Here is a 23,896-nt window from a genome sequence, read left to right on the forward strand (position 1 = left end):
CGTGAGGCAAACAGGTCCTGCACGTTTTGTTTCCAGCCTCTGCTAACCTTGTGTGACAGCCGCTCAAACTTCATTAGCCGAATTGTGGCCTTGTTTTTCGAGAAAAACGAATTTCCTCATAGACAATCATGCATGACACCTTGAACAAAGACAACACATGCCAGTTTTCAAGTCAATCAAACTGACTGTTGCGTAGCTAGCCGTTTTCGTGCAGGTTTTTTTTTTTCATTTTATAGCTCCACCAAATGGTCAGTCCTTTTTCATGCGACAATACGGTGTGCCGAGTTTAGTGAAATTATCTTATTCTGTTCAAGATCGAGGGATAGCCGTTTTAGTAACATTGGCCACAGCCACTTCGAAAGTTTTGGTATTCTGTCGCGGACGTCAGTCGAAATGTAGACTTTTATTATTGATAATTATTGAGAGTCAAACTCTTTCTCCACTGGTTTGATTCTGATTGAGCGCAAAACCTAGGACTAGTTAGCAAAATAAAATAATCCCAAAATACCACAAAATTTCACCAGGCTGATGATCAGCCTTATGATCAATTGATTTTGTCCATCTTGAGCCATGGATATACAACACTTAAATCTGCAACGAACGGTTTAGGAATTATGAGCGGTGTTACTTTTGATTGCTGTAGCACCACCATCAGGCCGATTGGGGCGAGCCTTTGTGACGTTGTAGATGGTGTGAGCACTACTATCCCTCCTATCAGATTCATGTCTCTACGACTTACGGTTTGGTCTGCCTGATTACTTTTCAGGGAGAATGCTGATCCTTTAATTTCTGTATATTGTGTGAGAATATTATTTATATTAATACAATAATTGTACAGTATTTTATGGAATTGATATTTTATACACTGTAAAAAAAAATCAGGTCTCCAATTGAACATTTTCAAGTGATTGAACACATCTAAATTTTTCAGTTGACTGAATTGAATTTCTGTGAATTAAATTGCATGAATTCACAGAATTTCAATTCAGCCAACTGAAAAAATGTATCAAGTCACAGAATTGTAATTGTTAATTATTCATTTATTTGTGATCAGTCATTAGAAAAATTTCAATTAGAGCCTTATTTTTTTAGGATCATAATGATCAGCATAAACATTGTATGTAGACTTTTGTTTAAAACATACAGTATGAATAAATTACAGGGCAGAGAAAAACCTTACAAGATGCATTGATAAAAAGCACTTATTTACTATAATATTTACTGCATTCTTGAGCATTTTAATTCATGCCCAAAAAGAAAAGAAAAAGAAAAAAGAAAACTAAAAATTTTTTAAATGTGCAGGTTTCCTGTTACTGAACTTTTGCTTTCACCCTATCTCTGCAAGTCCTGAGCTATTTATAGATGTGACGAACCTATACCGCGTGCATCTGTAACAAACTAAATGATTCCTCTCTCTAGGGGGTCTGTGTAAACGCTGCTTCTTTCAAGTCAGAGGTCCCTGCTTTAAAATTCTGCTCTGATCTGCTCCTATGGTGTCCGCGGTGCTTGAGTAATGAACCTCTCTGCCCAAGTCAGACCAATTTCTCCGTACAGTTTTGAGCTGGAGGCAGAAATGCATCTTTATATGGGGAACATGTGCCTACAGCCTTCTCTGATCCGAAGTGAAAGCTGTACATGTTAAGTAAGGTCAGGAGGTCGAGGATCTTGGCTTGTTTTGGAGTGGAAGCAGTCTACTGATTGACAGCAGCTCGCCCCATGAATACAAAACCAACTGAAAAGCCAAACTGAAATGCAGATTTGATCATTTCATATAGTTGCTTAAATGAAAACCTGTATCAGGTTACTTTATCATGTTGAGTGTCATTTGTTGTCCTTACTCAAAAGCAACACATGCAGGATGTGTTGCTTTTGAGCAAGGACAACATAAGACACTCAGAGTTAAGTAAGATTTTGATAGACAATGACAGAGGTCTTGTTGGGTTCTCCAGGAGGAGGTGGTTGGAGCCCAGAGTCGACGGACAGGTCGCCCTGGCTGCAGGTTGACCTCCAGGACCGAATGGAGGTCACAGCAGTGTCCACACAAGGTCGTCACGGCAGCACGGACTGGGTCAGTGCCTTCATGCTCCTGTACAGTGACACCGGACGCGTCTGGAAACAGTACATGTTGGAGGACAATGTTGGGGTAAGCATGTGTATTTTGGTACCAACTTACTGTATAACCCTGAAGGGCCTTATTTTGTGAAAACGACACGCATTACTTGGCCGCTAATTAATGAAGAAATGCAATTGAGATATTGATTTTGGTCTAGCTTATTATATTATGTGGTAAGAAATATCACCTCATTGTAATATTGAACAAGCTATGACTGGGGCAATGGAAGATAATGCAGTTTATTGGTCATTCTACAAAATTATTACACAGCGCTTTGGAATACAACATTTAGATTGGTCAGTCACAGCATTCTGCCGTATTTTTTTGTTATTGTAATGACCGTTAAACTGTATATTTCACCACTGTCCCTGACAACCAATTTCCTACAATGTGGTCGTTCAGTGCTTCTCGTATCACTCCTCAGTCTCTTTCTTAGCTCATAATCAAAGAATTTCAACTCAACTCAATGATTCATGTCACTTTATTTATTTATTTGGTAAGTAATAAGTGGCGTAATGTACATTCCCCCGATCATTAGCGGAAAATAAACCCCTTCAGGCTGATACAAGTCTCTTTTTCTTTGCGTCTGGGATCTGATCACCCTATTTGGATTCAATTTCAAAAGAGCATAAAGTCAATATCTTTTTTTGTAAAATGTCTTTTTTTTTTTTTTTTTGAGGCTGAATATTACTGATTTCATTGATTATACATCATCTGTTCTTCTGCAGAGGAATATTATTGTCGTTTTGAACATCTTCAGTGCGGCTTATTTTCATGAGCTGAATAGTTTTGAGCCCATTAGCTGAACTCTGAGTAAGGCTACAAACATATGAATTGCTGCCAGCAATTTCCGAGATTCCTGAAATATAGCGAACTAATGATGTTGAACCTGCCACAACCTCTCAATCATCACAGGTGTTTGAAGAGAACTTGATGCCGCCAACGCATCTATTGTCTTTGTCCTCAGGCTTGGCCTCCACACTTATAACTCCTGTAAATGACGGAATATTCATCGTCTCATTATTCTGCTTTGTAATTATATTCAAACGATGAGACTTACGCTTTATTAAAGATATAATGACATTTTCAAAGTGTGTTTAATGAAAGGAGAAGATTACAGTCGAGTAAGATGTAATTAGCTTTTAATGTGGTGGAAATGTAGAATAAAGTGGATCAGAAGTGTAAAGGTAACATGCTCAGCAGTGTGAAGTGATACAGTAATATTTTTTTTTCCAGGTTTGCTTTGCTTGGTTTAGCTGTACTACAGATCTTTTTTTAATGTATTGATTTCATTAGACATGAATAATGTCTGGACTCACTCTCAGATTTATTAATATTCCGCCACTTCTATTAGATACACCATTGGCTTATTGTAATGCTCTGAATGTTTGACATGATATACAGTTTAAATAGCCCATATTCTCAGAGTCACGCTGTGCTGTCATGCGTAATGGAATTATTTAGTCATCTGTTTATAAATGTTTCCGCTTTACCAGTTGATTGATTTTAATTACATTCTTCAAAAAAGTGCAGTTCAAGTGTCAGCAGGTTAAGAAGCTTGATCCGTTCCCTTTTAAACATACAATATATTGACAAAAGTTTTGGGACGCTCGCCTTTATATCCACTTTAATGACATCCCATTATTAATCTGTAGGGTTTAATATACCCACCCTTTGCGGACCTCCCCAAACTATTCCCACAAAGTAAATGCTGTTTGTTTGAACTTTCTATTCATCAAAGAATCTTGGGAAAAATAGTATTACAGTTCCCTTTCAGTCGGTCACGTTCGACGTACGTCAGAAATGAACCGACGAATTGGGATCTGCCCTCAGAGACCTATCCACTTCGAGTGTAAAAAACGAGCCAATCGGAGATTGGCATGTGATCCACACATTCCACGCTCCGCCCCGCAGCGCGGGTATAAATAGGAAGTGGAATGGTAGATCAAATGCTTTCAACTTCGGAGCCGAACAGTTCATTCTGTTTCCACGAAGAGTGTTTAAAAGACTGAGTCTTGGAGAGAGAGGAAGGAGAACTGCCAGTGCGGGTGTTACAGCGCTTCTCAGCGAGAGACCGACCAGTTGCAATTGTTTGCATTCATTTAAAAGAGTGTCACACGCAGGCTTGCATTCGGACTGCGTGCTGACCGCGGTCATCTCCCTGAGTGCTTCAGCACAACTAAAAGAGCAGTTTTCCATCCTAAAAGAGCAACATGGTTTGACCCTGCGTCTTTTTCAAGATGTCATTCAAACCGTGTGTTTCTGGGTGCGGTCGCTTTCTGTCCCCGCTTGACGGTCATGTTCGTTGTCTCTCGTGTCTGGGCACTCAGCACGCAGAGGCTGCGTTCGTGAATGACTCATGTTCCCATTGCGGGAACATGACCATCGCAGTGTTACGGTCCAGACTCCAATACCTCAAGGCAGGTGGAGCACCCTCGCGCATCCCCCGGTCTAGCGGTCCTTCTGCGCCTAAGCAGAGGGCTGCTACTCTGGCTGATGACTTGGGTGGGGACCTGAGGGTGACGGTCAGGGCAAACCCGCCGGGTCATATGGCTCCTCGGGCCCCTCCCCCCTCCGCTGCGCCGGTGGAGTTTCCGGAGGAGCGTGCTGACCTCTCACGTGGAGTGCCAGCCGTTTCCTTTGGGGCTCCGGCGGAAGACAGGATGTCGCTCGCTGCATCGGGGGACGAGCTAATGGGCTCTGAGGATGAGGATTCGGCTGCGCTGCCCCCTTCGGGTGTGACAGCGTTGCCCGAGTCTGACCCAGAGCTTACGGCTATGCTTTCCCGGGCCGCCGCAAGCGTAGGGCTCGAGTGGAACCCTCCACCGTGTCCCGAACCTTCGCGGCTGGACGATTGGGTTCTCGGGACGGCCCGTGCTGGTTCTCAGCGCCCCGCCCCAGTGCCTTTCTTCCCGGAAGTGCATCAGGAGATCTCGAAGTCGTGGGCAGCGCCGTATAGCGCTCGTTCGCGATCGACAGACTCCTCCGTCCTCACCTCCCTCGATGGCGGTGCGGTGAAGGGTTACGTGGGAATCCCCCCGGTCGAGCGGTCTGTGGCGATGCACCTGTGTCCCAAGACCGCTGCGGACTGGCGTGGTGCCCCGCGTCTCCCCTCCCGGGCGTGTAAGTTCTCGTCCGGGCTGACCGGCAAGGCTTACACAGCCTGTGGAGAAGCCGCATCGGCTTTGCATGCCATGGCGCTCCTGCAGGTCTACCAGGCCAAAGCGCTCATGGAACTGCACGAGGGAAGTTCCGACCAGGGCGTTATGCAGGAACTGCGTGCGGCGACGGACCTCGCTCTCCGAGCGACGAAAGTCACTGCACGCTCCCTGGGTCGGGCGATGTCCACTCTGGTGGTCCAGGAACGCCACCTGTGGCTGAACCTGGCAGATATGCGTGAAGCGGACAAGGTCCGCTTCCTGAACGCCCCTATCTGTCAGGCCGGCCTCTTCGGCGACGCCATCGAGGACTTTGCCCAGCAGTTCTCGGTGGCCCAGAAGCAGACGGAGGCTATCAGGAACATCCTGCCCCGGCGACCTGCTGCTGCCTCCACCCAGTCGCCGGCCGCAGCCCCCCCGCCTGCTCGTCGCCGAGGGCGTCCCCCGGCGTCCGCCTCCGCCCCTGCCAAGCCAAAGCAGCAGCCTCCACAGGCCAAGCAGGGTGCCGGGCGCAAGGGTGGCGCCCAACCTGTCCAGACCGCTAAGCCTGCCGGCAAGCGCAAGGGGAAGCGGCCCTGAGACAGGCAGCCCAGGGAGGACAGGAGCTGCTCTTCGGGAGATGATGTCCGCATCTCTCCCACACCCCCCGGAGGAGGACCGGGGGGCCCCGACTGGTACCCTTCATCTGCCGCCAGCTCTCCGGAGCTCGGCGGTACCCACATATTCACAAAAAGAGCAGTTTCCTATCCCCCTGGGCCCCAAGAGGGTCAGGGTGGCAGTTCACGACGCCTCCGGGCTTTGTCTCTCCCTCCCTCCCCTCCCCTCGCCAGGGGGCAGCAGAGTGGGCTCCGAGGACGCCTCCGGGCCTTCTCACCCACTCTCTGCCTCTCCCGGGAAAGCTCAGACAACACTCCGGGCCGCCCACGGGCCTCCCGAGTCGGGTCTGAGCATCCCACCTGTCTGCCTCCGGGCAGCGAGCAGTCGCGCGGGCTCCGAGGACGCCTCCGGGCCTTCTCACCCGCCCCCTGCTTGCACCAGGAGAGCTCGCGCGACACTCCGGGCCGCCTCCGGGCCTCTTGAGTCGAGCCAGAGCTCTCCGTTGCGCTGCCCCACCCCGGGCATGTCTGTGGTGCCGTTGGTCCCGCTGGTACGGTCCCTGGGAGCGTGGCTACAGCTCCCTCGACCGTCCCGTTGGCTCATCCGTACCATCAGACTCGGCTACGCGATTCAGTTCGCGCGCCGGCCACCCAAGTACAAGGGCATCCTCTTCACCTCAGTGCGAAGCAGCGATGCTCAAGTCTTGCGGTCAGAGATCGAGGTCCTACTGGCGAAGGACGCGATCGAGCCGGTTCCTCCAGCCGAGATGAAGACAGGGTTCTACAGCCCTTACTTCATCGTGCCCAAGAAAGGGGGTGGGCTCCGGCCAATCCTGGACCTGCGCGTCCTGAATCGGGCCCTGCACAAGCTCCCGTTCCGGATGTTAACGCAGAAACGCATTTTTCAATGCATCCGTCCCCAGGATTGGTTTGCAGCGATCGACCTGAAGGACGCGTACTTTCATGTCTCTATACTCCCCCGACACAGACCGTTCCTACGCTTTGCGTTCGAGGGGAAGGCATACCAGTACAAAGTCCTGCCCTTCGGGCTGTCCCTGTCGCCTCGCGTCTTTACGAAGGTCGCGGAGGCAGCCATTGTTCCACTCCGAGAACGCGGCGTTCGCATCCTCAACTATCTCGACGACTGGCTCATTCTCGCCCAGTCTCGGGAACAGTTGTGCGAACACAGGGACATGGTGCTCAGTCACCTCAGCCAGTTGGGCCTTCGGGTCAACCGAGAGAAGAGCAAGCTCTGTCCTACGCAGAGAATCTCTTACCTCGGTATGGAGCTGGATTCGGTCAGCCAGACTGCGCGCCTCACGGAGGAGCGAGTCAGGTCGGTGTTGAACTGCTTGAATATGTTCAAAGGCAGAACAGCGGTCCCACTGAAACTTTTTCAGAGGCTCCTGGGGCATATGGCATCCGTAGCCGCGGTCACGCCGCTCGGATTGCTTCATATGAGACCGCTCCAACACTGGCTTCATGGCCGAGTCCCGAGGTGGGCGTGGCAGAGCGGCCAGTACCGGGTCCCAGTGACTCCTTACTGCCGCCAAACCTTCAGCCCGTGGTCCAACGCTTCGTTTCTCCGGGCCGGGGTGCCCCTAGAGCAAGTGTGCAGGCATGCTGTGCTATTCACGGATGCCTCATCCACGGGTTGGGGGGCCACGTACAACGGGCATGCAGTTGCGGGGCTGTGGACGGAACCGCAAGTGCATTGGCATATCAATTGCCTCGAGTTGCTAGCAGTACACTTGGCACTGCGCCGCCTCAAGGGGCCGCTACGTGGCAAGCATGTACTGGTCCGTACGGACAGCATGGCGGCCGTTGCGTACATCAACCGTCAGGGTGGTCTACGCTCCCGTCGCATGTTCCAACTCGCCCGCCACCTGCTCCTGTGGAGTCAGAAGCATCTGAGGTCGCTTCGGGCCATGCATGTCCCTGGTGCGCTGAACCAGACAGCCGACGAGCTCTCTCGGCAGCCAGCACCTCCGGGAGAATGGCGACTCCACCCCCAGGCGGTCCAGCTGATATGGGACCAGTTCGGAGCCGCACAGGTAGACCTGTTTGCCTCTCCGGACTCGACCCATTGCCAGTGGTACTATTCCCTGACCGGGGGTACCCTCGGCACAGATGCACTGGCGCACAGCTGGCCCCGGGACCTACGCAAGTATGCGTTTCCCCCAGTGAGCCTTCTTGCACAGACCCTGTGCAAAGTCAGGGAGGACGAGGAGCAGGTCTTGTTAGTTGCGCCGTATTGGCCCAACCGGACCTGGTTCCCAGAACTAACTCTCCTCGCGACAGCCCCTCCTTGGCCCATTCCTCTGAGGAAGGACCTTCTTTCTCAGGGACGGGGCACCCTATGGCACCCGCGTCCAGACCTCTGGAATCTTCATGTCTGGTCCCTGGACGGGACGCGGAGGTTCTAGATGGACTACCACAAGCAGTCGTAGATACCATCTCTTCAGCTAGAGCCCCCTCTACGAGGCGCCTCTATGTACTGAAGTGGAACCTGTTCGTTGAGTGGTATTTTTCCCGCCAGGAAGACCCCCGAAGGTGTTCGATTGGTGTTGTGCTTTCCTTCCTGCAAGACGGGTTGGAGCGAAGGCTGTCTCCCTCCACCCTCAAAGTGTACGTCGCCGCAATAGCGGCGTATCACGACGCAGTCGAAGGTAAGTCCGTCGGAAGGCACGACCTAATCGTCAGGTTCCTCAGAGGTGCGAGGAGACTAAATCCTCCTCGTCCATCCTCGATACCCTCTTGGGACTTGGCTCTAGTGCTCAGAGCACTTCAGAGCCCTCCCTTCGAGCCGTTGGAGTCCATTGAGATTAAAATCCTGTCAATGAAGACAGTGCTCTTGACTGCTTTGGCCTCGATCAAGAGGGTAGGGGACCTGCACGCACTTTCGGTCAGCGAATCGTGCCTAGAGTTCGGGCCTGGTAACTCTCACGTTGTCCTGAGACCCAGGCCCGGATACGTGCCCAAGGTTCCTACCACTCCCTTCCGGGACCAGGTGGTGAACCTGCAAGCGCTGCCTTCGGAGGAGGCAGACCCAGCCCTGGCTTTGTTGTGTCCGGTCCGCGCTCTTCGCGCTTACGTTGACCGGACCCAAAGCTTTCGGACCTCAGAGCAACTCTTCGTCTGTTACGGAGGCCAGCAGAAGGGAAAGGCTGTCTCCAAGCAGAGGTTAGCCCACTGGATAGTGGATGCTATAGTCTTGGCTTACCAGTCCCAAGACGTGCCTTGCCCGTTCGGTGTAAGAGCACACTCCACTCGGAGTGTTGCTTCTTCCTGGGCGCTGGCTCAAGGCGCCTCGCTGACAGACATTTGTAGAGCTGCGGGCTGGGCGACACCTAACACGTTTGCTAGGTTTTATAGCTTACGTGTAGAGCCGGTTTCTTCCCGCATCCTCGCCCCTGGTGGCCAGGAGCGCTAAGTGCCCGTTCTAAGTGTCGGCTTGCAACGCCACTCCCGCCCTCTGGGCCGGATACGTGCGTTTATTGTCTCCAGTTGTGTTCCCCGGGAAACCGGCTAACCCTGTCGAGCTCCTCCGTCACCCCATGCGGTGTCAGACGTTGCGGACCGTCTGACGCTAGGCCTGCACCCGTATGCTTGTGGAACGTGGTTGTAGGCTGGGTTCCATATGTAGCGGTTCCCTCACGGCAACCCCATATGTGTATTCGTCCACGGAAGCAGCTACCCTTCGGGCTAGCCCCGTGTCTTTCCCTCGACAGAGCCCGCTCTGTCGTCTCTGGGCGTGTTCTTTCCCCCCTACAATTAGGTTGGAACCACCCCAGAGACTGCCATATGTTGCACTACCCTGCCAGGTTAGTCCTTATGTGTATTCCGCCACCACTCCTTCCCTGAAGGACGTGGCCCCGCAGCGTACCTCTTCCGAGAGGGCACGCTTCCCAGCGGTCTATGGTCACTCTAAGTGGGTCTTGCAGAAACAGCAGTGACTGACCTCCCTGCTTGGAGCCCTGACTTCCGTACCATACTAGACGGTCCAGTGCGCTCAAGCAGGACGCTGGAAGGGCCAGCATCCTGGCGTTTTCCAAAGGGATCCCAATTCGTCGGTTCAGTTCTGACGTACGTCGAACGTGACCGACTGAAAGGGAACGTCTCGGTTACGTATGTAACCCTCGTTCCCTGAAGGAGGGAACGGAGACGTACGTCCCGTCGCCAGGAGCTGTGCTTCAGCTAGGAGCCCAGTCACGTATTCGGCTCCTCAGTTGAAAAAAGCATTTGATCTACCATTCCACTTCCTATTTATACCCGCGCTGCGGGGCGGAGCGTGGAATGTGTGGATCACATGCCAATCTCCGATTGGCTCGTTTTTTACACTCGAAGTGGATAGGTCTCTGAGGGCAGATCCCAATTCGTCGGTTCAGTTCTGACGTACGTCTCCGTTCCCTCCTTCAGGGAACGAGGGTTACATACGTAACCGAGACGTTTCCACCAAAAAAATATTAAGCACGTATTTGGGAAATTTTGGGACAACATTGATATTAAGAAAAAGTGTTTCTTGAGCAGAAAATAAGCATATCTGAAGGATTTCTGAAGGATCATGTGACACTGTGAAAATTTAGCATTGCCACAACAGCAATAAATTATATTTTAAAATGTATAAAAATAGAAAACACTGTTTAACAATATTATACTTTTTAATGTATTTTAATTGATCAAAGACATTTAGTCTTGGTGAGCATGAGACATTTTTTCAAAAATGTAAAATAAAATAAAAATACCAGACCGCGAACTTTGTAAAAGTAGTGCATGTTTGCCTCAGCTTATAATTTTTTTTTTAATAAAAAAAGTTTCTCATACTTTTGCCATTATTGTAAAAATCCATTATGCAAATATGGTGCATTAGGCTGATATTTTTCCCGGCAGCAAAATGTAAAGCCAGAGTGAACAAATATTTCCTGCCATCAGATCCTCAGCACTCTTGTATTAGCATTCCTGGATGCATGGATAGAAGCGTCTTTGAAATGCAATGTAAGCCTCTTTGGATAAGATGTATAAATGTAATGTAAACTCCATGTCTGAATATTCAGCTTTTTCCATCCTTTCTCCACCTAATAACTTCACTTTTCTTGTTTTAGCGAGCTGTGACAAGCCAAGAGGAAAGCAAAAGAGCATTAGACAGCATCCTTTCACAAGGGTTTCACATTTACAGTTCTTGGGTGAAAGTTTTAGAAAATACAGTGCCTGCTAAATGAAAAGAATGACTTGTCAATTAAAAGAATAAGAAGAAAAACACTCTTAATTTTCTGTCAAGTTAGTTTTTTGTTTTAAAGGTCACCTATTGTAACCCCTTTTACAAGATGTAATATAAGTCTCAGGTGTCCCCAGAGTGTGTCTGTGAAATTTTACAAATTTCTGAAAGATCACTTAATATACCATTTTGAAAATGTCAATTTTGGGGTTTGAGAAAAATTAGCTGTTTTCTGTGTTTTTTAAAAATGCAAATGAGCTGCTGATCCCGCCCCAGAGGGCGGAGTCTTCACAGCTCGTGAACACGCCAATGAAAGCTGAAAAATGAGACATCTGTTTGTTTGGATCATCATCTCTATTGAAAGACATGCTTATGTGACATTACAGTTCTTCATCATCATGAAATATTATCTTCTGCATGTGTTTTAAAGCCTTATCACTCTCAACTTGAGCACAGACCTGACGCATGCGCACAGAGAGCTGGATGTTGGCGGGTCCGTGAATAGGCTATTAAACTAGATTAGTTCTCTCTATCTGTGTAACGTTACTAAAGTGAAAGCAGTGTAATATACAGTACCCACTGCTATATATCTGCTGTTAATATGAATCAAATAACAAAAGATAAACAAAATCACCCACTGCTCTTGACTGAATAACTTTAGTAGCTTTATTAAGAACACATTTCTGATCTGAATGCTGCTGTTAAATGAGATAAACATGGCGGACTGTCCATCAACACTCGTGGGCGGGGCCTGTGAAATGTGTCGTCACTTTACCATGAATCTGAAAATGGCTTGTTCTGAGACACTGCTTATGATTTATGGGGATTAAAAAAAGTGGATGGATTTTTACCATTTTAGGGAGGTTGTGTACACACACTGCCAACACACATTTATGTTCAAAAACCGTGTAAAAGTGAATTTTTCATAAAAGGTGCCCTTTAATGATTGTTACATCTGTATCAGAAGTGGTGAGGAAAGCTGCCAAAGGTTTTGGGCTGAGAGGTCGGCTCAACCACAGAGCTTGTTTGTCTCCGCTGTATGTCAGAGAAGGTCTTCCTGTAGGAAGGTGTGAATGGCTCCCCAAAGTGACAGATAATTGCTCTCTCCAGTCTGCACTGCTGTTGCTACTGAGTGTGTTGATGTGAGACAGAGCAGGACAGAGATAAAGAAACAAGTACGTCTTCTAAAAGCATGAATTTCTTTTATCTTTTATCAACAACCAGTCAATAACATTTGCTGACATTTGTCAACTTTTTATCTGCTGATAAAAAGAAACGACCCCTCTGCATTAAATTCTTTAAAAGTGCCATGTGTACAAATTGAGGTAAAAAAATATCCAAAAAATGACCTACATGCATCAAAAGAATGAGAAGAAATAAGGGCGATGATGTCATTAAAAAATGTCAAGTTATAGTGCTGCAGAGATATCAACCTTAATTAGCAGTAGCATTACTACTAGTATCGTAATACCAGTCTTGGCCATGGGAGGCGGTATGCGGGGAACATAACCACCAGCCAACCTGGTGTACTTGAACCTGATGCCAATCGTGTGGAAAGTACAGCCCACTACTTCATTTCAGTTCAGGGAAGAGAGTGGACGGATGGCCGAAGCCCTTGGCCCCGATATGATAAAAATAGCTGTTTTTACCTGACAGGAAAAAGCGGAAGTGCGTGCGCCCGGCGACTGTGTCCCTTCCCGTCATAATAATCCCGTACCATCCCAGTACTCGCAAGCCGTTTAGAATAGGCGCCCTCCAGTGGACGAAAAGTTGCATAGTGCACCTTTAATGGTTTGTCTCGATGAGGTAAAGCTTTTGCTAGCAAGTAATTTATTAACATTGAATGATTCAAAGACATTTGTCATAGTGTTTGGCCCATCAGATAAATTTGAGTATGAACTTGTATGAAAGTATCACCACCTTGGTGATTTATCGGTTTTTAATACAAGCTGTGTACGGAACCTGGGAGTTTAGATTTAACTCTAGAAAAACAGGTGTTCTCTGGTGTCGCTTCTAGCTTTTTTCAACTCCGCCTTCTCACCAAAATGAAACATGTCGTTCCCGAAAAATCCATGGAGACAGCAATTCATGCATTTATAACATCTCGCTTGGATTACTGTAATTCATTGTACTGTGGCATTTCAAAGTCCCAGCTCGTTTGTCTACAATTGGTCCTAAACGCTGTGGCCATTTTTTTTTTTTTTTTAAAGACTACAATTCGACCATGTCACTCCTCTCCTGAGAGCTCTCCATTGGCTACAAGACAAATTCAGAATTGACTATAAAATTCTATTAGTCATTTACAAATCTCTGCCTCATCTTGCTCCAAGTTAGATAATAGTAAATAAGTAAATCTGAATTTACTCATGGTTCCTTGTGCTAGGCTTAAACGTCGAGGCAACAGACCCTTTTCCGTGGTGGGGCCTAGATGTTGATTTGATTTATTTATTTGTACTCTTTTTGATTTATTTTTGTCACTCCCCTGGCGACTGTTTTAAACGTGCTCCATAAATAAATAAACTGAAACTGAACTGAACAGAATGTTCAAGATTATCTCACAAAAAAGTCACTATTTTACAAAGTGATTGTATGATAATAATCATGAAATAAGTATGCATTCATTTCCACCCCTAAACATAACATTACTGGGATGTAAGCAGGTCAAATTTAAAATGAATTTTATACAATTTTATGAATTTGTACAAATTAGCTACGAGTTTAGAATTGTATATATTAGCCAGCTGTTGACACACATCGTTTTGGAGTATCCCTGACACATTTCATTCTTTGTCTTCATCCGATCTCATCTTGTATTGCCATCATCTCCTGGTGGGGAAACAGGATTCGCCTACGTTGACAGAATATTGCTGACTGCATAAGCTTTGTGGGGGGCTCACCACGGTCATTTCTTTCGTCTTATAGCCTGTGGGGCTTCGGGCTACTGAGCTGTGTTCATGCAGTCCTTTGTCATTTTCTTTACGCAGACAGTCTGTGTGTGAGAGAAATGCCTCTGGAATGTGAGAAGGTTACCCAGAGAATTTCTAGGACTGAATCTCACAGAGAGGATCTGCTCTTTAGAAGGGCAGGAATCAAACTGGAAAACGCTAGCATCGTGACAGAAGTGAAAACTGGCTGTTATGTATGATGACATCCAGCCTGATTGGTCGTTTTGCTTTCAAGCTACACTGTAAGGCAAAGACTTTTTTATTCTTTTTTGTATTTTTAGTCCCCTTACCTCCCCCATATCTTTTCCCATTTGCCCTTTTTCATTTTTCGCTTTTGTCTTCCAGAAGAGATTTCAAGCATTCTCACCGTCATTCTATAAGCCAAGGTCTGCCTCGCACCACACAAAAGTTTTTATTTTGGCGGCCATATTAACAGGTTACAGTATTCACACTGCGAGCATGAGTGGTGCAGTACCACTTAGCAGGATTGTTGCTGAAGTAGGTGTAAGATGAGTGTTAGTGCTGTGCCTATATTATCCACACATGAAGTAGCTTTCTGAACTCTGAAATATGGCAAAAAATACAATATGGTTCTCCTCCTCATGTAAATTAAATTTCATGACAAAAAAAATTGAAATCATCTTAATAGACAACCTCTTTTATTCGTACATTTATTAACTATATGTTATGAAACAGGCCTAACAATCCTTAAAACTTATTAAAAATGGTTAAGCTTTAAGTTTTGTTTTTCTCAGTGGATGTAGCCTGCTCAAGGGGGCAGATTTTGTGAAATCCTGGCATTTCTTTCAAACTGATCGTTAGATCAATACTATAAAGGTTTTGCCTTACGTCAGCAAAACTGTGTTTGTGCTTGAATAACTAGAGGGTTCAAAACTTGTAAATAGTGCCAGACTATTGCTGCATTCCAGTTTGTTTTTATTATGCCCTTCACTCCCTAACTTCCCTCCATCTCGTTTACTCGTCGTCATTGCTTACGTTGCATGAGTGCCCACTACTGGTGTAACCTTTGCAATGGACTAAACTGGAACGTCTTAAGCCCTTGATCACATATGAATCCTCTATTGAGTTGATTTGTTATTACATTTTTTCCTTTATGAAATTGTTTAATGCAGCATTACATATGTATATAGGTGTGTTTGTGTTGTTTTATATGTTTTAAAAAAATAATTAAAATATCATAGAATTGTTTGTGGTGGGGTAAATTAAACGCAATATGTGGTGACCTCATATTTGTGGTGCATTGTGAAGCTGCCTGAAGTGTATAGGCGATACCACTTATTTTTCGATACGATACCGATACTTTCAAGGCCAGTATCACCAATACCGATACCGATACCGATACCGATACGATACTTTTAAACTTATTTTTTTTAATTATTAAATATATTAAATTATTTAAATGACTAAGAGTAAAAATAACCACTTAACATATTTGAAAGGTATTTTAACATTCAATATGCCTTAATTGCAACTTATTGGATCCTAATTTTTTAACACATGTATAAAATGTTTAGTAAAAGTGAAATTAACCATGGAAATCTACAAATACTAGCCTATTTGAACTATGGCTACTGTAGTAAAAAAAAAAAAAAAAAAACATGGTTCAGTTTCACAAGGGACTGCCAGTTGCTGAACATTGCAACCATAAAATGCAACCTTTTTATTCTGATAGAGATTTATATTAGCATTAGTTACATCATAGAACATGATCAATTTCAACTTTTAACATTACATTAAAAAGAGTGTGATTGCACTATGTATGCTCTGTCTTTTGATGAGCATTATTCTGGGCTGTGTGTTCAAGATCATCCATGGTTTCTTATGATGGTTTTGGGAAACGCAGTTCTGTTTGAATAGTGTCATCAGTGAACGAACGCTCTCTCTGTGATCGATTGGTTCTGTTTTGTAGCGTTTGCATGCATTCAGATCATGGTTAAGATGAACAGGAAAATAGTCCTACACAATTAACATAGTTTATTTGTATTGTATGCATTAAATAATCTTTTTAAATAAACAAAATTACTGGTAAAAAAAACAAAAAAACACCTTAGTATCGATATTTTTATTTGAGTATCGATACTTTTGATGCTCACACCAGTATCGATATATCGATACTTCATATCGATACGCCCATCCCTAGAAGTTTAAGTGGACTCGCTCCCTCGATCAAAATCGAGGGAGAAAGGGTCTGTCCATATAAACTTCCCTTGTCCACTTCACGAATTGGAAAGGATAGTATTGCATTGTTGCGTTTGATATCTATGTATGTGTCTAACTAAACATAACTGTGTGCGTGAATAAAAGTGGAGTGATATCCGTCACACCACTGTGTTAATGAAGGCAGAGATAATCCTTCAAGGGGTCATGAACTGGCTTTTTAATTTTTTTTATACTGTTGGCTGAGGTCAACTTATGACGTTTGTGTGGTTTTTATATTCAAAAACATCATAACAAATAAGCAGTAGGCTATTTTCTACCCTGGCTTTCTACCCTGGTTTTTATGGGCGTGCCTCACTGAAGACTTGGAAGTAAACGATCATTGCTATGACTGGATAACAGTTTTGCATATTATAATGTACTTCAACTCCCCCGTCAGTTCATGTGAAGAGTTGTTTTGAAAACTTCCAATGTGGAAATGGCAGCCGGAATGATTTGCACACAGGGCTCACAAAATGTCTTTATCAAACAAACACAATAATTTATCTCTCATCCACCCGCAATAATTTTTGTTACCGAATGTTATTTTTTTATTAATTGGCCAGCCCGATCGGTGGCACACACACACACACACGCACACACACACACACACACACACACACACACACACACACACACACACACACACACACACACACACACACACACACACACACACACACACACACATATACGTGCGCACCAAATACGTGCACCAGACAAATCAGCATAGTCAAAATTTACAAATTTCAAATAGCCAGTCAAGAGCGTGAACAACACACATCAAGAAAGGAAAGTTATTTTACTATTTGAGATAGCCCCCGGACGTTGTGTTCTACTCTGATCGTAAATCGCAGGACAATGATCCAACAACATCTCAAATACAACAGATACTCCAGCCTGGGACAGAGTGAAAGTTATGTTTAGTTGGACACATACATACTCAGTAGATATCAAACACAACAATCAAACATCACATTAAAAAAAAATGTTTTACTCACATAAGTGTGTTAACCCATTCCTGTCCAACACAAGGCACAACATTGTTTTTAATCTAATTCTGTCTGCAAACACAGTCTCTTGTTTATAAACAAATCCAAAATGAAATGAAGCGAACAAACCCACAATGACTTCCCCACGTGAGTTGTATCTTCATTAAAAATAAGGTTTAACCATGCATTGCTAATACTGGAATCCGAGGGAAGCTTATGGCATTATTGCTTGGAACGTCATTCTGGTTGAGCTCCATGTAGGCCTATGTTATTTATTTAACATGTCAGGCATGAGTCAGTGAGCGGGGCTACAGAATCACGTGTTCTTCTTTTTCGGTTAAGATGGCGTTTCACTAATCTCTGATGTCACAGGTAAGAACATTTGCAGAACGATCATTTGCTGAGCCAGTAGTTTAGTGCAAAAAGCTCACGTGATTGCAGACTCACCGATTATCAAGTTAACTGACTACTGCGCCTTAAAAGTTTGAGGTTATCAGTCTGCAATGCTCTTTCAGAAACCCTCCACCTTGATCTGCTACGGAGTTTATTTCATGTATGTTACATGTGCAGCAGGTTTTACATGCTCACAGCATCATATTTGTGAATGTATTGGCAGTAGTAAGTCTGGAACAGAAGAAGCATTGCAGATCTATTGTGCCAACACCAAATACATTAACATTGCCATATCCATTATGACAACCATGCCAACTCTTAAAAATAAAATAACTATCTTGATTTAACACTTTTATTTAATATTTATATTAATATTAATATAAGCCAATACTGTGATAGTGATTGTTTGTTTAATTACCTTATATACCTGAATATAAGACAAGGTTTTGTGTTCTAAAAATAGGCTGATAAGTGGGGTGTCGTCTTATATTCGCGATATAGACAAAATCACATGTCTATCTGACAATAACAAGGTCACGCTGTTGACGCTCGAGCGAGGATAAATCACAACACATGAACGCTGCTCACATAGAGAAACAGCTGTAAACATTCAAAATGGTTTTATATTTAAAACATATTATACAGTTAATCAAAATCACTCAACCAAAAGAGTGTTTTCCTGAATACCATCACGACTGAAAATGACACTGATTTCATATGACAGTTCCATAAACAAATTAACATTAAGTCACTTACATTTTAGATGCAGGAGAGTTTTTGTTCTATTTCAGCAGTGAAAATAGTTCCAAACAAAGATTCTAAGCAACAAAGTTCCAAACAGTAGAACCACAATGCGTCTCACAGCAACAGTGTGCGTTACTGAATGATTCATTGTTTGAATGAATCGGTTGAATCAAAGATTCAATAACATGTTCATAAACGACTGCCTCAATCTTGAATTAATCAGCCGTTTTAATGAATCGTTTGGATGAATCGACTCAGCGACTCATTAAGGCTCACCGGCTGCCACCTACTGGTGGTTTATTTTCATGTTAAAACATACTTTCTAAAATGTCTTATTTATCCAAAAATGCAAATCTCACAACATTATTTAATGCAATGGTAATTTTTCAGTGTAAATTATTTAATTTGACTGGTAACAGCCCTATAGTGTCTTATTTTTATTAGATCAAATTTAAGAATATGAAATAAGATTAGGGGTAAAAATATCCTTTAAAAAAGGTAAACATATCACAAATATGCAGTTTTCAATATGCCAAAGCTGATTGAACACTGGTGAGAATATTGCTTCAGAATAATAAAAATAAAGCTTTGTTTTTGTATTATTATTAAACCTTTTTAATTATCCGAAGGACAAGCACAATGAACATGCTTAATGGAGCCCTGTAATGAATGGTGTTTAAAAAAAATCCAATTAATTATCAGTAGAATTTTCAAATAAAAATAATAATAATTTCCACAAAAATCTTTTTCCCCAAAAAATAAGTCTGAAAAATGGGGGGTCGTCTTATATTCAGGGTCGTCTTAATTTCGGGTATATATACGGTAATCAGCATTATGTAATAATTTTGAATTGATTGACAGCCCATAACAGAATAATTTTGCTTGTCAGATGATCTTCATTTAGTTCTCATATCTAAAACCACTCATTTCTATATATTTCTTTCTTTCCCTCCATTTCACATCCATACCTCCCAGGTCTCCCATTACACGGAGGCTTGAGCAGCCCCATAGGCAATCGATAGGAGGGCCCATGGGTTTGTTAGATTAGCTTGCTTTAAGCATGAGTCTGCCGGCCCATTTGGGTCCCATAAAGTATAATTGATGTAAAAGTCTGAGACTCATTTAGCCGTAACAGGCCAGAATCGCAGTAGAAGTGCTCTAAAAATCTACTCGGTGTGAGTTTCTCACTTTGCTCAATGTACACATGCTAGCAACACACCTACAGCTCGCAAACAATGATGAATCTGTCACTTGCAGGCCTTCAGATTCTTTGAGATATTTTGTCTGTTTTCTGCCCCACTAAAGTACTGTGTAAATAAAACATTTATGATGTTTCCAGGCAATTCACATTAGAGACTGGGAGAGAGGAAAGCAAGAAAAGGAAGAGACTCCTATTGTCTGGGGACAGTTTTGCTGTCTTAGCTCTCGTTTAAACACGGTCACAGAGGCACTGAGGTGCTGTCTATTTCTGACACTCTCGGGCCTTTGCTTCTCCGGGGATGGAGTGTAATTTATGTTTAGAATGGGTCAGTGGAAGCCCGATCAACACTTGGGCACGAAACTGCTTCCTGTTGATGAAAAGTGACATTAAATCTTTAAGCATTCATCAGATATTTTTGCTACAGTGTTATTTTACACGATTATAATTTTTAGCTATACTAATAATATTTTAAATTTTAGTTTTTCATTTCATATTTCAGCTTCATGTTTTAGTTAATGATACTATTCCTGGAATTTGAAATATGTCCTGCATTAGAGGCAAGCACCAACAAGCGTTTTCCTTCCAGATAAGAAATATAACTTGAGCTCATCTTGTGCTGGCTTTTCTTTCTGACGTGGATTCAGTCGAGTTTAGGGAAACGATGACTGGTGAATCACATGAGGATGTAACAGTTGCAGACGTAACAGGGCTGATGAAATAGTCCACGGAGAGACTGTGATAACGGCAGCAGTGCACGGGGGCTTAATGAAGGAGGAGGAGGTCTAGCAGGAGTCGATACAGGAATAGAGTAATTAAGTGTAGAGAGGAGCTGTTTACGGGCAGCCTGTAACCTGGGCATCTCTCCGGATCCGACGGGAGCTCTGCTGTGCCCTTGGGCTGAGGTGAGCTGATAGGTAATTGGATGGATGTATTGTTGTTTTCTTTTTTTCTCTCATAGATGGAAAAATAGAGAGGAAGAAGCAATCAGGGACAGGATGTTGTCGTCATTGAGTGCTCAAGTGAGGAGCTGATGAAGTCATGACAAATGTGCTCAGGTTGATGTTGATGCATTTAATAATGGAAAACAATATCTGAAGTGTTTTTCAAAGGGCAAAATTGTATCATATCATAAAGTCTTGAACTGTTTGGTTTGAATAACATTTGTGCAGTCAATGAAAAAAAACAACAACAACAACAGCAAACAAGACTTAGAATGTGCCCTCATAATCTTTTCTCCCTCTTGAAGCAACATTTCTCCATCTGGAAGCAACATCTCTTCTCTTCTCTGATGACATGTTTACTGGCACGAGGGCCTGACAACCTGTCACTCAAATTAGATCACAGCAGTATAGCAAACCACAATGATCCAAGCATTTAGTCAATTCCTAATAAACCACCCCACATTTTTTCTTGTTTGAGAAGCTGTTTTACTTCGATGTACCTCACAACAGGGAAGAAAAGACTATCACAACTTGCCTTTCATGGTGACTTTAGTCGATAATCGCGCTACCGTTGGGGTGGTTGCATGCGATTTCACTTTTTTAACTTTAGTTAGTGTGTAATGTTGCTGCTTGAGCATAAACAGTATCTGCAAAGTTACAGCATTGAAAGCTCAATGCAAACGGAGATATTGTCTTTTAAAGTTATGGCAGTTTATTGCCTACAAAAGCTTGTTTCCCGGGTTGGTGACATCATAAACCCTTGCTATTAACATAAACACTGCCCCAGATGGGACTTCTGTCTGGATGCTAAAGGGGCGTGGTGTTTCCGGCAACCTATGCTTGGCACTTCAGCCAATAAAAATACATGAAACTACATTTGGCCATCTAACCAATCTAAGACCATTGCGTTTTTCGGAGGGATGGACTTTAAGCAGGAAGCAAACGAGCCGTTCAAAGGACAGTGGACAGAGCGATGTGGAATAAAGGTCAAAAAAATAAAATAAAAAAATGAAGTATTAAGACATGTTATGCTGCACCCCATGACCACAAGCAAGCCTAGAAAAAAACACAGAACCACCCCTTTAATACATTTGGCTAGTGCAATATTTCTGCAAGCAAAACAAAACGTCGCCTTTAGAGTCACCAACACAAGATTGCTGTTTTTTCTGGCATTATCACAGCATTTGTGGGCTGCGAGTGTCTCACCAGGGGAGGTGACGATATTGTTGATGCTATTTATCTCAAAGGGACACAGGAAAGTCTATCTTTGAAAAAAAGTTGACGTCTTTTCTTTGTGATTCATCTGTAACCATGTGGTGTTTTGGTCATCAGTTCACATCTTCCATACTGTCTCAACTGTGAAGTGAGTCAGACACAAATTACTGTCAAATTATGTGTCCTAGCAGATGAAAACGAGTTGACATTTACATAAACTGTTGAGACCTTCAAAACAAATACTGCACTGGATTCAGATGGATATGCGTATTCATAAATAGCGCTCTGCAGAAAACATCTGATCAACCTGCTAGTTATAAAGTATTATAAGGCACTTCCTAATGAGACTTGAAAAAGTGATGTTACTTTAAACCCTTTACTCTTAAAAAATAAAGGTTCTTAAATGGTGCTTTGGCAGGTTGTATGGTTCCATGAAGAACCTTTAAAAGCTAAAGAACCTTTCTATTAAACAAAAGGTTCTTTGTAGTGCAAAAAGGTTCTTTACACTATAAAATGTTTCACAAAAAAAATTTCTTCTTTAAATAACCTTTCTTTGGTTAAGAAACAGTTCTTTGGGGGACCAAAAATGGTTCTTCTATGACATCACTGTGAAAACCCATTTTTGGTTCTTCCGCACCTTTTTTTTAAGGGTGTTGGTTTGTGCATTCTATTTACAAATACATGGACAATTTATACTGATATTTTATTACATTCATTTAAAAAATAGGTGGTGGCATTATTATTTTTGATTTGTGTCTCTAAACTACTGGGACTCTAAAGTGTACCATATAGATAGTTATAGAAAGTCAAACTCTTGTCCTTCTATGTTTCTATTTCCAGAGGATTGTGGGTAACGTGAATCCAGACAGTGTGGTCCACCATAAACTCAGCCAGTCTATCAGAACCCGGTTCCTCCGCTTCGTTCCTCTGGACTGGAGCCCCGGTGGTCGGGTGGGCCTCAGGGTGGCTGTGTACGGCTGTGCTTACCGTAAGTGAGAGCATTTAATGTTTAAAATTCACATTACAAATGACCAGCACGCGTTTTACTCCCTGAGACACAGCAGTTACAGCTATTGCGTTCATGTTTAAGGGTACGTATTGCTGTGCTTAGCATTAAAGTTGGAGTCTTGATGCAATTGTCCATATTATGCAGTTCAAATTTTGCATAACGCCATAAGAGAAAAGAAAAGAAAAGAAAAGAAAAGAAAAGAAAAGAAAAGAAAAGAAAAGAAAAGAAAAGAAAAGAAAAGAAAAAAAAAAGAAAAGAAAAGAAAAGTGTAGCAGTTCACTCAGCACATTTCTGCAGTCTTGGTAACGGGTAATAAAATAGCTGTGGCACAGTATATAAGGTGATAACATTACCCATAATTCTTGCTGCAAATCTTCAAATGCCTTCTGTCCTTTGTCCTTTTCTGGTCGCGCAGTATTTTTTACAGGTGTTGAATTAAGGTGACACCGATAATTCATCGCATGACAGCAGGTTTTTTTCCTTTAAATGAAGGTCGTTTGATGACTTTCTTTGATAATACTTTTCCAAAAACGAACAAAGATGTCTAAATATCAGACACTTTTCCGGTCAGGCTGTGTTAGATAGATAAATAAAAAAAAAAGAAAACTTGCCTTTTAATGATAGCCTACAGAGATTCACAAAATGGATCAAAATGTTGAATTACACAGACGTTTACAAAAAAAAAAAAAGTCCCTCATTATTCCGTGGCATGATCCGTGTATTAAACTCGGATGAATGTGTGCTTTGCAGATAAATGCTGGATGAAGAATCACCGTTCAGCTGTCTGTGGTAATTAACCACAGACTCTTAAAAAAAAGCACATGTGAATCCCATGACAAATCTGAACATAGGGTTTTGTTACGATGAACCTATATGAGCACGGATTATGTACACTGGATCTTGAGTGTTGAATATAACCTTGAAAGAAGAGCATAAATGTTCTTTTAATTATACATGATTTGACGGCTAGTGCTCACTAGTAGCGCGGTGATTGCACCTAACAGCTCAGATTAACTTGAGCCACATATCACATAATGCTAATCAGCCGACTGCTGTGACAGTTGTGAACTCAAGCTGAACCTGAGAATGGTGCAATACTAGATAAGTGTCATTATCATGACTGCAAGATTGCTATGCCCAGACCACGTCCCTTATAC

General features: G+C 43.5%; 1 protein-coding gene across 1 annotated transcript in view; it reads left to right on the plus strand.

Annotated features, from left to right (window-relative positions):
- cntnap5a (contactin associated protein family member 5a) overlaps positions 1-23,896 on the plus strand; it is a 109,657-nt gene that overhangs the window by 21,903 nt on the left and 63,858 nt on the right. The window contains exons 3-4 of the mRNA XM_067443764.1: positions 1,950-2,143; positions 22,571-22,718. Coding sequence (XP_067299865.1) covers positions 1,950-2,143; positions 22,571-22,718 — 342 coding nt within the window. The remainder of the gene's footprint in view (positions 1-1,949; positions 2,144-22,570; positions 22,719-23,896) is intronic.

This window comes from Pseudorasbora parva, chromosome 5, assembly GCF_024679245.1.
Source record: "Pseudorasbora parva isolate DD20220531a chromosome 5, ASM2467924v1, whole genome shotgun sequence".
Lineage (NCBI taxonomy): Eukaryota > Metazoa > Chordata > Actinopteri > Cypriniformes > Gobionidae > Pseudorasbora > Pseudorasbora parva.